At 34.9% G+C, this 15563-nt stretch overlaps 2 protein-coding genes across 2 annotated transcripts; both read right to left on the minus strand.

The window, feature by feature from the left end:
* LOC109823555 (3-methyl-2-oxobutanoate hydroxymethyltransferase 1, mitochondrial-like) lies at positions 3136 to 8050 on the minus strand. The gene is given in 6 exon segments (XM_020389830.1): positions 3136 to 3532; positions 4041 to 4094; positions 4196 to 4263; positions 4266 to 4338; positions 5444 to 5650; positions 7817 to 8050. Coding segments are annotated over 6 exon segments (903 nt in total). The 3' UTR covers positions 3136 to 3265.
* LOC109823556 ((E,E)-geranyllinalool synthase-like) lies at positions 11742 to 12404 on the minus strand. The gene is made up of 4 exons (XM_020389831.1): positions 12325 to 12404; positions 12124 to 12238; positions 11944 to 12038; positions 11742 to 11826 (listed from the first exon to the last, which is right to left on the minus strand). Exons 1-4 carry the CDS (start codon positions 12402 to 12404, stop codon positions 11742 to 11744), a joined length of 375 nt encoding a protein of 124 aa, XP_020245420.1.

Raw genomic sequence — 15563 nt, forward strand, 5'->3', positions numbered from 1 at the left:
GTTAAATGGGTCATAAATGGGTGGGTATAGTTTCTATTAAAGATAAATGTGTCATTAATGAGCGGGTTATTATCCACTCATTTGCCCATTTAGATGAATATTTTTCTAAAAACACCCTCACTTCAACAATTATAAAACTTATTTTTAAAAGTTAAAAATTATAGAAAACACTTAAAATGACTAATCGCCCCTTAAAATTTTGAGATTTGTAAAAAACACTTTTAAAGTTTAAAATATTATAAAAACGCCCTCAAGAGTTAAAAATTATAAAAAAGCTATCAAAATTTTCTAACCTCATAAATGACACATGAAATTCAAAAATTACCAACACCCCCTGAAATTTTATAATTTGCAAAAAATACCCTTAAAATTTGTAGAAAATGAGAAAAACACCCTCAAGACTTCAAAATTAACAAACAATCTTAGAGTTTTCTAAACGTGCAAATGACACATGAAATCTAAAAATTTTCAACAGTCCCCTATAAATTTAATATTTGCAATTAACACCCTTAAAGTTTTAAATTTTTAGAAAAACACCCTCCATAGTTTAGAATTACAAAACCATCCTAAAATTTTAAAACCTACAAATGACACATGAAATCCAAAAATTACTAGCAGCCCATGTCAATTTATAATTTACAAAAAACACCCTCAAAGTTTAAAAATTACAAAAAACACCCTCAAGAGTTCAAAACTACAAAACAATCTTAGAATTTTCAAACTTGAAAATGACACATGAAATCTAAAAAATTTCGGTAGTCCCCTATAAATATTGAATTTGCAAATAACACCCTCAAACTTTTAAAAATTACAAAAAACACCCTCAAGGATATATAAATATAAAAAGTAGGCGCTCGCAATTCTTCGTTGGCAAGAGATATATGCGTGTGTGAGATCTTTTCAGTACCTCGTCAAGATTTAACTGTTGCATATATAGTTGGTCTTTGATGCCTACATGACTTTCCTTTTGGAGGAACCCGTCTCATATTCTTAATTTAATGTTAATGTTAGGTACTTTTGCTACGTATGGATATTGGAGAATGCATGAGAATTTGGAAGAAAGTTAGGGGAAAAGTTATATGTTTATGCTTTAATCTAGTTTGAGTAATTAGAACAAGTGTTATTTGCGATCAGTGAGTTGAGATATTGACGCACAAAAGAGATTTTCCCAAACCCCCTGAAAGTTTGCAGAAAACCCCTAAAAGTTTACAGAAAACCCCCTGAAAGTTTACAGAAAACCCTCTGAAAGTTTGCAAAAAACCCCTAAAATTTTGCAAAAAATCCCCTGAAATTTTACAAAAAAACCCCTGAAAGTTTACAAAAAACTCCCTGAAAGTTTGCAAAACCCCCCTGAAAGTTTACAGAAAACCCCCTAAAAGTTTGCAAAAAAACCCCTGAAAGTTTACAAAAAACCTCCTAAAAGTTTACAAAGAACCCCCTAAAAGTTTACAGAAAACCCCCTAAAAGTTTGCAAAAAAACCCCTAAAAGTTTGCAAAACCCCCCCCTAAAAGTTTGCCAAAACCCCCTGAAAATTTGCAAATAGATCCCTAAAACTTACATATATATAGAAGTATCATAATCATAACTAAATGGGCTATTGGGTCACTCATGAACCACCCATTTAGTAAATGGGTGGTTGAGAAGTGACCCATTTAGCAAATGCTAAATGGGTCATAAATGGTCAAGTGGTCATAAATATGCCCACCCATTTATGACCAAACCAAGGCCCAACCAAAACCACCCATTTGACATCCTTACACTACATCAATTACATTAGTGCCTAAAATCCTCAATCCTAGCTCCCCAGCAGATTTTAGACCCATATCGTGCTGTAATGTTGTTTACAAAATCGTCACAAAAATAATAGCAAGGAGAATTCAAAAAGCTATGTGATGCGGCATAAACATATACCAAAAATTGCAAGTGCACAATTAATCAAGTTATAATATAAAAAGTAATCGATCCCACGAGTAAGGTGTTTGTAGAAAATTATTAGAATCAGTTCGTATGTTGTGTGTGTGACAATTAGGAAAGAAAGGAAAGAAAGGAAAAATAAAGGAAATAAAAATCAAGAAAATAAAAGAAAAGGAAAAATAAAGAAAGAAAATAATGAGGGTTTAATTAAAGATATGAGAAATCTAGAATTGAACCCACCTCAAAAGAAAAGGCAATTCCCTAGAGGGTTCTAGCCTCAAGGCGAATCACCACCTCAAAAGAAAAGGCAATTCCCTAGAGGGTTCTAGCCTCAAGGCGAATCAAAGAATATGAAAATAAAGGAAAATAAAAACTACCCTAGAGGGTTCTAGCCTCAAGGCGAATCAAAGAATATGAAAATAAAGGAAAATAAAAACTAATCCCAAAAGGATTCTAGCATCAAGGTGAATAGTGTAAGAAAATAAAATATAACTATAAAATAAATTACAAAATCTAAACTACAAAATAAATTGCAAGAATTAAATACGAGAAAATAAATCTACTCTATAAGCATGAAAGAGGTCGAAGATTCCCTTCATTTTTTGGAGGGAGAGAGCGAGAGAGTCCGAGGAGGCAACTTCATCAGTCTGACTTAGGCCCAAGAAAGTGTTCTCTAGGATTAATTTCATTCCCAGGCCCTTACTTAGCCTGGTATGCCGTCATTACGCGGCTGATCCTAAGATTGGTAAATATAATTATAAGAGTAATTCCAAGAGTAACTTGTTATTTAGGCCCATAGGGTCTTACATCATACCTCCGAAATTTCCGCTGCGCACAACACAATTCACTGATCAAAGAAAAATGCGAACTATAGTACAAACTGTTGCTGCTCATAGGCCACGGTAGAAGATAAGTGGGGTTTATAGAAACTCATAATTGGATAGTTTATATGAACCTTGCTAAAAAGTCTGTACTACTTTTATACTATAGCTAACAAATGTGTCGGTTCCTTAGATAGTTTATATGTAGCGATGCCAAGATTTGGCAAAAGATTAACCTTGCTGTGATATCATGTTAAAGGAGAGAGAAAGTCTTGGGGTAAATTTTCCTTGGATTAAGTATTGAATGTGTGTGTCTACATATATATACAGTTATCGCTTCTGCTCGTATGCCAATTAATTAGCAAGCTTAAATGTAGAACACAAATTTCTCAACCATGATGCACAAGGACATTATTTATTTATCAGAAACGGTCTTGGAAGCACACGTACTCTACACCCACCAAGTCCTTATTTACCACAAATTCTCCTCAAAGCATATACTCGCGCTAGCTAGCTAATGAGGAGGGGCTCAACCGATGCGCTCCTTCGCCCCAGCTTGCGTTTTTGCAGCAGCCTCCATCTCGGCAACAGAAGCAGCCGCAGAGGCGGCCTCACTCAAACCCATCATCTGTAATTCATTCATGAACCCCTCAACATGATCAGCCTCACTTATTTTGTACGGAGTGTGCTTGGGACCTGGAAATGATTTGCTCTCCACTTCATTTTTGAACTCTGAGAGGGCCCTGTGTATGACCTCCCCGGAGTTTCCATATCGCTTGGAAAATCTGGGAGCGACCTGCAGGCTCCAGAAAACAAACGGCGATATAGAGCACGATACAACTCTCGGATACTCTCACACTCAATCTACTGACAACTAGCTAATTCAGTCAATTCACTTCATCCTACGAATCAAATTGAACTGAAAAGAATTTAAGATAAAAATACATCGATAATTAACAATTGAGATTATTATATGCAGTAGATGATGCCGACGTCGCTATGAACACCCCCTTTGAATCAATCAATCTCTCTAATGAAAAACTCTAGCTTTTCTATTCTCCAAAAACTTCTGATCTTCTCTTTCTTTCTTTCATTCTTAGTATACGTAATCTCTGCAATAGGACTTCTAATATGATCGCGGGAAAATGTAAGATTATAGTTACTAAGACAAAGAAGGCTAGAGGTAGGCCTAGAATATTTAGTTATAAATAATTTAAAAAAAGATATGCTAGTAGCTAACAAATGAGATATTAATCATAATAGAACCGAAGAGGAAATGAGAACAAAGCCTTAGTTATTTATACCTTAGCATGATGAGCTTGTTGCATCATTCCCACCAAGTCATGGTAAATAAGCGCCTGCGTTTTAAATTATGTAAATTTGTTAACTGGATATTTGAAAGATTGATACTGGAAAGAAAAAATAAGCGTTTGTGAAAATTCTATCCCGAAGCGATTACCTGGCCACTGCAGAAAGGACCAGCACCGGCTCCGATGGTCGGAACTCGAAGCGCCAAAGTAGTTGCACTACCGGCGACGGCACGCACTCCAACACAACCGCGAAGCACCCTGCTTCTTGCAATGCTATCGCGCTCTCCACTATCTGAACCATGCTCATGCATATTATAAACTCCTCTCAGGCTTAAAATCTTTTTCGAATCTCTCTCTTCAGAAAACACTGAAGAGAAACTAACTAAAGGTGAACTACAATGAAGTTTATTTCGTTAGACGTCTACGCATAAATATACATGTGGAAATTTTTAGAATGATAAAAATATACATAGCTGCTTAGTTATTGTTAGAATATAAAAATATAAACATCAATTCTCTTCGTAACTTTGGAGTTACGGTGTAGTGGTTAGAGTTACTTTAAAATGATATTAGAGCAACCCACGTATGAATCTTGTTGGCAACAAGTTTAATGCGGATTTTTAAAAATTTTGATGTCATTTCAGGCCATAGAAAAGAGCGCTCAATCTGCGGGGACATGTTAGGATATAAAAACATAAACATCAACTATCACGGTACCTTCAAAGTTTTGGTCTAATAATTAGAGAGACTTAATTAAAAATTATCACCGTAACTTCAAAGTAATTTCAAAGTTAGGATGTAAAAACATAAACATTAACTATTACCGTAACTTCAAAGTTTTGGTCTAATGATTAGAGAGACTTAACTAAAAATTATGTTACCCAACTAAATTTTTTCTCTATTTCTGTACTTTCAAACTGTAAAATATGTGAAACAGTACGCATACGTCAAACGTCTACGCACACGTTCGAATAAAAAACTGTCTGATAATTGGCTAATGGTCTTAGATGAATAAGGAGTTTCTTGAGGAAAAAAATATATGACATGGGTTTCTCCTAATTTATCCTTTAAAAAGGGTTTTTTTACGTGTGACCAGAATGTATTATTTGCATATCATCCCCAAAATCTACATATCGTTCTTATTTAATGGTATGTTCTTTCACGCTGCCTTTTTAATTACATGCATCTTCCTTATTTGACCCTTCATGGTAAATATAAAAAAAAATAAAAGAAGATCCTTATTTTTTTTAAAGGAGTCAGAGTATCTTGTCATTTCTTAGTTTTGGAATGTATATTTTACGTCAAATAATACAGAAATAACATTCAGCAAAATCTGCAAAATAAAGAGTTTCCCATACGTGCAAATAAAAAAACTGGGGGAAAAAAGGAACCACCACCTTTAAAGCACCGGCGACTGTCTTCCCTTGAGCTCTAAACCCACCAAGGACGCTAACCTGCTGCGGTGTGAGCCCGACGTGCCCCATTACAGCAATCCCGGCATCAACAACGGCCATGGCCGCCGCAATCCTCGACGGAGATCCACCCTCCAACTTAATCGCGTCCATCCCCCCTTCTTTGAGCATTCTGACCGCTGCCTCCACCGCCTGAATTGCCCCATTAATTCCATACCCACAAAAATTACGCCGATCGAGTATACATTGAGGTGATTAATATGTGAGTATAGTCCCACATCGGATAAGAAAAAGAAAGAGTGATAAGTTTAAATAGGAGTTTGGGTCAATACCTGATAGCTATACATTTTGACTTAAAATTGATTCTTAACTTCTGTTTAAGGTCCATCAACTCTAGGTAGGGACCGATTTCTCCCCCAACAAATGGTATTAGAGCTAAAGTCATGGTCCAAGTAATTTAAAAAAAATAGATGATCTTCATTCTTCGATGTGAATGGTATTAGAGCTAAAGTCATGGTCCAAGTAATTTAAAAAAAAAAATAGATGATCTTCATTCTTCGATGTGAAGCCCGAATGTCTCGGGAGAATCCACGGATGCCCGTAGAAGTGATATATATAGTCTAGTTATCCATCATGAGTGAAGTGGTGGAAGTTCCTACAGATGTTTGATAGCTATGTGCTGCGTTAGCCCACGAGTGGAGTGGTGCTAAAGTTTATGAATTGGTTAGCCCACGAGTGAAGTTGTGCAAAAACTTAGTGAGTTCCGTAGAATATTGTGGATAAGATAAGAAAGAGTGGTAAATTTAAATAGGAGTTTGGGTCAATACCTGTTAGGTATAACATTTGGGTTAAAATTGATTCCTAACTTCTGTTTAAGACCCATCAACTCTGAATTGGACCCGATTTCTCTCCCAATAGTATACAATATCATTTTTCTTATTATGTGCAAGAGTTTTTCTCAGGTTAATCGTTTTTCGGGGTTTTATTTTCCTACTATATACCTTTAAATCTTTGATAATTTTATACATACATACATAGTAATACTAGTGATCTGATAAAAAAATGTGAAGTGTGCGGAGTGTTGATTATAACCAAGCAATGTGCTTTGTCTTTACTCTGCAGTTATTTGGTGGATTTCTATAGAGTGTCGGTGCTATTTCTAAGGTGTGGGGTGTGGCCAATTAGAATTGATACTTAGAGCATCTCCAACAATCTTCCTATCTCATGTCTTAGACTAAATATAAAGAGTAGGAGGGAGAAAAATTGCTTCAACATACCCCCTATGTTGGAGACTAAATGTAGGGAATATGGTTTGGTATTCCAAATCAAGGACAACAAAGTGGCTCCCTATATTTACAACCGCACTTTGCAACGGCTATATTTGCATTCCAGCCCCGCATTCTCCTTTCATCTATATATATTGCATCTTTGTATAGGATAAATTAGTTCATTTCATAATTATTTTACACTTGGCATTCTACTATTTTTCTTTAAAGGTAAGTAAATTAGTTCATCTCTTAATTGTTTTATTTCTCTCATATTTTATATTTACAACTGACTTTTTTAGTTTTCATTACATTTTAATTTTTTTTAAATTAATTATAGTGTTGATATTAATTTGTATTATTTTTTTATAGATGGATTATTACACTTCTCTACTAAATTAGGGATCGTTGTCTGATAGTGGTCTATTGGATGAAAATCCAATCAATCTGTCATGCCAGTTGAGTCAACTAAAAATAAATTTTCTAGAAAAACCGGACGAACGAAAAACTTCATCGTTATAATATAGCCGTTGCAATTATGTATTACAAAAGAAGGTAAGTGAAAAATATCCAAAATTATTTAGGGAGTCATTTGGGGAGAGCATTGTTGGGCGTTTGCTCCTTTATTTGGCTCCCTATTTTCTAGGATGAGAGATTTGCTCCTTAAATATAGGGAAAACCTAAGATCACTCTTGAAGATGCTCTTATAACTCCATTATCAATCTTATATTCTAGGGTGGTGATGTATATAGGATTATAGTGGTTTTTTATTACTGAAGAAGATGATCTCATCGAATGTGGACCATTTTTTTTTACCATGTATTGTGACTAAATCCGCTATGAAATAAGTTGGGGAACTTGGCGGAGGGGCAAAACGGAAACTTCGCGTTACCGTAAGGACGAATTTGCTGGGGCCCTCATGATTTGATGGGCCAATAAGCAATTTCAAATATTTGAGTAACCGACACGCGATTACTCAAGATTGAGGGACTTATAGTTATACAGCTGAGGAACAAAATGGGTCTAATTAATATGGAAAAAATAAAATAAAATTCATTAAGATAATGCAACTTAATTAAGCCGACGACGGAACCTGGGAGGGCGAGGACTCGTAGGAGCCAAACGGCAGATCTCCGAGAAGAAGGGGCGTGGAGGCCCCACGCGCAGCAGCACGACAGTGGAGGAGCATCTCGTCGAGGGAGATCGGAAGGGTAGTGTCGTGGCCGTGGACGTTCATCGCCGCCGAGTCCCCGACGAGGCATATATCGATGCCGGCGAGGTCGAGGTGGAGGGCCGACGGGTAGTCGTAGGCCGTCACAATATTCATAAATCATAAAATTAAGGTATGCTAATTGGATTTGGATCCTCTCCACTATAAAAAAAGTAGTGGATAGACCATTACTTTTAATCTCAAGCGTTGATTATTTAGTAGGCGGTTATGATACAATCTAAATCTAACATTTACCATACCCCCGTGTATTGCACTCATTCCTAATTTGCACTAAAAGAAAAAATCATAACCATCAACTAGATAATCAATGGCTGTGATTATGTAGTGGTCCCTCCACTATTTTTTTGTAGTGTAGAGGATCCGAATCCTATACATTATAGGGGTTTTTATTTCTAGCCTTATTTGTTTACTCAACTTTACCTATAAACCCAATCACTATTGCTTTTATTTTTAAATCTAATTATCTTTTCGTTTTTGCTTTTAAACCCAATTTTCAAAATACAGTAGGTAGAGCGCTTGTATTTATACACAAACATGTTAAAAATCATAAAATACCCCGTTCAATACCCTCACTTAAACCAGTACCTCTCTCTCTGTCCTCTTCTTCCCCCTTTTCAACTCTGAGCCCTAACTAAAAAAACAAAATTCTCCCTTTCTTCCCAGTCGTCTGGTGTCCATCGTCGTCTGGTGTCTGTCGCCTCCGTCCTTGCCTTCACCGTCGTCGTCTCCGTCGACACTTATCAGCTCTCGTCGACGCCTCCTTTCTTCCCCGCCGTCGTCTGTTGTCGATCGCCATCTGGTGTCCGTCGCCATCTCGTGTCCGTTTTCAGCTCTCGTCGTCGCCTCAGTCCTTGCGTTCGAATCCACGCGTGCTGGTGAGCTCCATGATCCATTCTTTGCTAATGTAATTCGTCCATTGAAGCCATCTCATCAAAGAAATCATCTCTCTCTGCAATAATTTTTGGTCAGAAAATTGAAAATAGTAACATTCACTTAATTAATTATTGATATGTTTGAATTACCTGATATGTCACGCCCCGCTTCCCAAAATACTGGGGAATCGGAACGTGAACAAGTCCGCGACGTATTAGATTAAGGAGAATAAATAAAAATAAACATTTCTCCTCAACCTAATACGCTAAGCGTCAAGAAATAAATACAATACGAAGTCACAGGTCCCCGATCACAGTAGCGAGAATATAATGAACAACACAAAATAAAATAATACATATCACAAATAATGAATATCATCCAAGACATAATATTCGGGTCAACATGCCCTTATACAAAAACTATCTGAATGAAATACTGGAGAATATAAAAATACACTGATCAAATGGAAATGGAAAGTAGCACAAAAGGAAACTGATGACTAATAACTAAGCTTCGGCTTCTTCTTCTATTCTGTCTGCAAGACACTCCTACTGAGAACCCTCTGGCTCCTGACGATCTCCCAGCTGGACATGTTCTTCCTCTAAGTCTGACGTACACCAGAGAAAATAGGTGTACATCAGTATGCATGGCACACGGCAAGACCCCACAAGGGAGAAAGAAACGGTCGAACGACCAAAGCAAAAACAGGTAATAATAATAATAGAAGTATGATATTGAAATTCTAATAATTTAAATATAATTCATCCCTAGAATATAATAATCAGAAGAATCCAAAAAAATCAACCAAGTAACAAGATCATGCAGCTAGCGATCAGAATAATCATCCAAGTGACAAGGTCATACAACTAGATGGAATTAATAATTAAAAATCTACAACATGAGACGTAGTACATCGAGCGAAATAATCCAAACAAGGAAACCCTCATATATATACCATATGTCTCAAATTGTAGGTAATTAAATATTAATCTCGATCTATGTATGAAAAGAAATACAACTGGCCTACAACTCACAAGAATCCATAATCACCTTAAGTAACAAGGTCATGTAACTAGTCATTCTATAACAGGTCACTGGTTCATATCTCACACAGAATCAACGCTCATATTATCGGATAACTGACTGTTCACAAATACCCTACGTGTATCCAATACCACTACACAAACTCGGTCAGAGGACTACACACAATCCGTTTTTAGCCTGGTCCGGACTCAAGCTAAACTCGGGTGAATATCAAATTCACGGACCAAAGTAGCGACACCGATCTACTTTGACCTAACAAACCAACCCCAGTGACGACACCGATCCACTGGTGTGAGCCTGGAAGATATATCAATAGCCTTATCCAATTATATGAACAGAGACTTTCTCACCCCAACATCTATTGTATTTCTAAGTCAACAACACACAAGCCTCTAGGTCTTATTCATGTCACACAGGTCACTATAGTCATAAACTCCTAACAATTCTCAATCACAACAAGGAACAATCAATGCAACTAATCATGTGCAATAATATCATGTCATATCAGATAATCAAAATTAAGAATTATAAATTATGAATAGCAACTATGTAATTCAGAAAATAATTTCTTTTCCAAAATAACTTCTTATAATTTATCATACTTTTCCTCAAATGATTCCGTTCTCAAATAAATTCTTTTAATTAATATAATTATCCAAAAATAATTTTGCTTCCGAAATTAATTTTTTTAATCTATTATAATTATTCAGAAAATACTATTTATCACATAATTACAATTTATTTAATATTATTCATCAAATCCACACAGATAATTATATCACAAATTAATATAAACAAATAATTCACAATTTTATCAACAATCCCACGCATATAATTATTAACAGATCTAAATTAAAGATAATTCATAATAAATAGAAAAATTCAGATCTGAGCAAGTGGGATCTTGCCTTAAAATCATGTGTAAGCCTCTAAAACAAACAACAATCAATCCACAAGTGCAAACAACACGTTCTCCCTTACCACACGTCGATGATCTCGCCCTCGTGTCGGCATTGTGCTTCACAAAGCTCTCAAAATTCATAAGAAAAAGATCTAGGGTTTTGAGGGGAGAGGGCGGCTGCTATGGTTTAGAGATATGATAAAAAAAGAATTTTTATGAAGAACATAGGTATTTATAGAGGCAAACCTGAAACAAACCCGTTTGACCCAAACCAGGAAACCTAGTCTGATTAGGAAAATCACATTCGGTATTTTGGCTTTAACTTTCTCATACGACCTCAGAATGAGATGATTTAAGATTTTTGGAAAGTTGTTGAAGAGATCTACAACTTTGGTCTTTTGAGTTTTTCTAGATTCAACTCCATAATTGTGTAAAACATAGAAACTCTTAACTGGTCATTTTTCCCAGATTTCTCTTCGTGCATGTTTTGTGCATTTGCAGTCATTTTTCCCAGATTTCTCTTCGTGCATGTTTTGTGCATTTGCACTCATATATTCACAAATATACATTAAATTGATCTCAAATCAATTCTTATCTCATATATTCACAAATATACATTAAATTGATCTCAAATCAATTCTTATCATACTCAAACATCAAAATATGTTATTTTTTAGTATAAAACATATTTATCATTATTTATCATAAAAAATTTTAAATTTACGGGGTTTTACACTTCGTGTGTCATTCAATAATCGACACGAAATCATGAGCATTGTGGTAATTGCACTGTGCTCATATTTTGTGAAATAGAGTAGATAATTTGGAGACATCAGAAATGAAGCGGAGAGAATCATTGTTTTGACAGCAATAGAGACCATACCGACTTGTAGGTATCTTGATTTTTTTTTTTTTTTAGTAAATGAAAATCTTTATTCATTCATTCAACCTTTTAGAAGATTATGTACATCAAAGAAACTCATAGTTTGAGTTAACTAAGAAAATGAACAACATTTTGTGTAAGAGGTTCTTCCCAGCAACAACAAGCAAAAACCTGGAACATGTAGGATTATAAAGACATGATTCATTCTCTGTTCTCAGCAGCCACTTTGCTATTTAAAATTGATGTCATCAAATCAACCTTGATGATTTTAACAAGCTGCTCAATTACTCTAGATTTTTGGGTAGGTACTCTTGAATTGATGGAAAATATTTGTTTTTGCTCCACATTGCTTCTATTAGCCATGAGTCTAAAGTTTCATACCACTTCACAGAAAAATGCACATTAACCCCAACTTGTGTAAAGAAAAAAAAATGTAAATGTTTAGCGAATTAGAGATAAAGAACTTACAATATCTTGAAGCACTCCCTTAACATAAAGATTATGGTGAGCAATTTTATCAACAAGTTTGTCTAAGGCATTGAAGATGATACTACTTGTACCCGATAAGCTATCTATATTCCACCTATTATTTGAAACAAATCAAGTAAATGATGAAGGAATTCAAAAAAAAAAAGTGAGTAATTTTCTCATTCTAGAATTATTCAATACCTCATAATGACATTTGTAGGCCTGTGTAATTCGTCCAAGGAAGCCTTCTCATCAAAGAAATCATCTATGATTATGATCATGATTGCACATTTTGCAATTACCTTGCGAACATCACCGATGATAGGGAGGGGTGATATAGTGGCTATGCAAAAATAGCAAGTTGTAGTTGTCTCTCTTCCAAATCCTATTTTAGAAAGGCATTGATCTTTTAACCACCTAGTATAGGGGAGATAGCAATATGTTTATTTTATATTTTTCAGTCTTTACAGTTTGTTTTAATTAAGAAAAAAGTATAATATTGATATGATACTAAAGTTGGCTTATGTTTTACTTTGGTTGCAGAAAATCATACACTATGGAAGAAGTGAGAATTTCATCCAATGTTGGCTACTTCTGGGACCTTCTTCAAAATTATATTTTTTCTATATTGTCGGAGGATCATTGGATAGCCCTTCAAGATAGGCCATTCTATGGCTATTTGGATGTTCCTGATGTTCCAGTGCAACCACTTTTAGTGGATTGTTTGTTGGAAGTATTTGATGTTGAAAAAAGTAGTTTCAAAATTGGAGGAAAATGGACCTCCTTTGGTGTTGAAGATGTTAGGAGAATTACGGGTCTTCTGATGGGAGGATCTATAATAGATATGAGGTTCCATAGAAGTGATCTCGAGCATGGCGCATTTTTCCTGTAGAGGCTTCAGAGCATTGCTTGTATCTTTAAATTTTAGAGTTTGATTTGTAACATATTGTTTCAGATTGTTAGACTTTGAAAGTAGATAATAAAAGTTTTGTTAGTGCAATTTTGTTATTGTGAAAATTTGTGCAATTTTAGAGTTTGTAACACTAGGGAAGTAGATACTCTGAAAGTTTTGTGAGTGCCATTTTGTTCTTGTGCAATTTTATGAGTGCAACTAAGTCTGGTCTTGTATGCAAATTTCTCTTTGATTATAAGTGTAGCGTGATAAACTGTAACTGTAGCGTGATAGACTGAAAGTGTAGCGTGAATCATTATAGACTAAAAGTGTAGCGTGATAAATTCAAAATGTAGCGTGATAACCTAAAAGTGTAGCGTGATAGACTATAAGTGTAGCGTGATAAACTGAAAGTGTACCGTGATAAACTATAAGTGTAGCGTGATAGACTGTAAGTGTAGCGTGATAGACTGTAAGTGTAGCGTGATAAACTAAAAGTATAGTGTGATAGACTGCAAGTGTAGCGTGATAGACTGCAAGTGTATCGTGATAGACTGTAAGTGTATCGTGATAACTTGTAAGTATAGCGTGATAAAATGTAAGTGTGGTGTGATGAACTGTAAGTGTGGCGCGATAGACTGAAAGTATAGCGTGATAAACTGTAAGTGTAGCGTGATAAACTAAAAGTGTAGCATGATAAACTATAAGTATAGCGTGATAATCTATAAGTGTAGCGTGATAAATTGAAAGTGTAGCGTGATAAATTCAAAGTGTAGCATCATAACCTGAAAGTGTAGCGTGATAGACTGAAAGTGTAGCGTGATAGACTGAAAGTGTAGCGTGATAAACTAAAAGTGTAGCATGATAAATTCAAAGTGTAGCGTGATAACCTAAAAGTGTAGCGTGATAGACTGAAAGTGTAGCATGATAAACTGTAAGTGTAGCATGATAAACTGTAAGTATAGCGTGATATATTCAAAGTGTAGCGTTCTAACCTGTAAGTGTAGCGTGATAAACTCTAAGTGTAGCGTGATAACCTAAATGTGTAGCGTGATAAATTATAAGTGTAGCATGTTTACTCGTGCACAAGTCATACCAAACACATAACTAAACAATCATACAAAACACATAACAAACACATATCTTACATCCAAAATTATGACGAAAACATGTCTTACATTGATCCAAAAGTATCACATAACTAAACAATCATACAAAACACATAACAAACACATATCTTACATCCAAAATTATGACGAAAACATGTCTTATATTGATCCAAAAGCATGCCACTTTCACAAAATTATAACACAAAACTCATGCATGTTTGTAATATTTTGCTTAGAATATATCTAGTCTGTAATAGGTTGTCTACATGTTCTATGGTTGTGATCATACTGTTGACATATACTACATTTTAACTCTTTATGGAGATTCAATCTTGAAGGAATGCGCTTTGTTCTTAGTCTTTCACGAAGAATTGATGTTATCGGCGGCCGAATCATCATATTTTCACCATCTACATATGGCTTGTAACCGCCAGGAATTGGGTATATAGGAAAGGAGTAGCATTTGCGGTATGTCTCCACACTAAAGTAGTGAGAAATATAGAAGTAAAGAATGTCGTTATTTTGTCGAATTACCGTAGCCGCATGTTTGCAAGGTAGCCCGACAACTTGCCATTCACGACAAGTGCATGTGCGGTCATTCAAATCTACTTTAACGGTCAGGAAATCATACACGCACATAAATTTCTTGTGTGTGGGGTACCTTATAAGTCAAGTGTATCATGCTTGCACTACAAGAAATTAGACTTTGCACTTCAACCGCCAAATCATTGTAACTCCCATTGACATTTAATTTTAAAAGTGATTATTTCCTCTAAAATCCATCAATGCACAATACAATTCTTCATCCATCTATGTATGTCACCAAAAATAAACAAATTTAAGAAAAATTTCATCCAAGATAGACAACTAAAATCAAATTTAACTAACAATAAAATGAGTGGTTGAGAAATACTTTTCATGAATAAAATGAGAAATTAATGTGAAATAATAATGTGAAATTATGTGAAATTAATGAGTGGTTGACTAAAATCAAATTTAACTAAAGTTTTATCAAATATAACAAATTTAACTAATTTTTATGAATTCATGAATAATAATGAGAAATTAATGTGAAATAATAATGTGAAATAATTAATGTGAAATAATAATGTGAAATTATGTGACATTAATGAGTGGTTGACTAAAACCCCATTTAACTAGCATTTCATCAAATATAACAAATTTAACTAATTTTTATAAATTCATGAATAACAATGTCAAATAATTGTCATGAATAAAATGAGAAATTAATGCTATAAACTTGGTATATAGTTAAGTAAAATGCAAAATTATACCTTCAATTGCTAAGAAAGTGATGAATATCCACCAAAATCACACCCTACACATTAATGATGGATTGATAAGTGGGTGAGAATTAATTGATGGGTTTATAAGAGAGAGTGGAAGAATGTAGTAATGGAGTGAGAGAGGGGACTTAA

Source organism: Asparagus officinalis, chromosome 9 (assembly GCF_001876935.1).
Source record: "Asparagus officinalis chromosome 9, Aspof.V1, whole genome shotgun sequence".
Classification (NCBI taxonomy): domain Eukaryota; kingdom Viridiplantae; phylum Streptophyta; class Magnoliopsida; order Asparagales; family Asparagaceae; genus Asparagus; species Asparagus officinalis.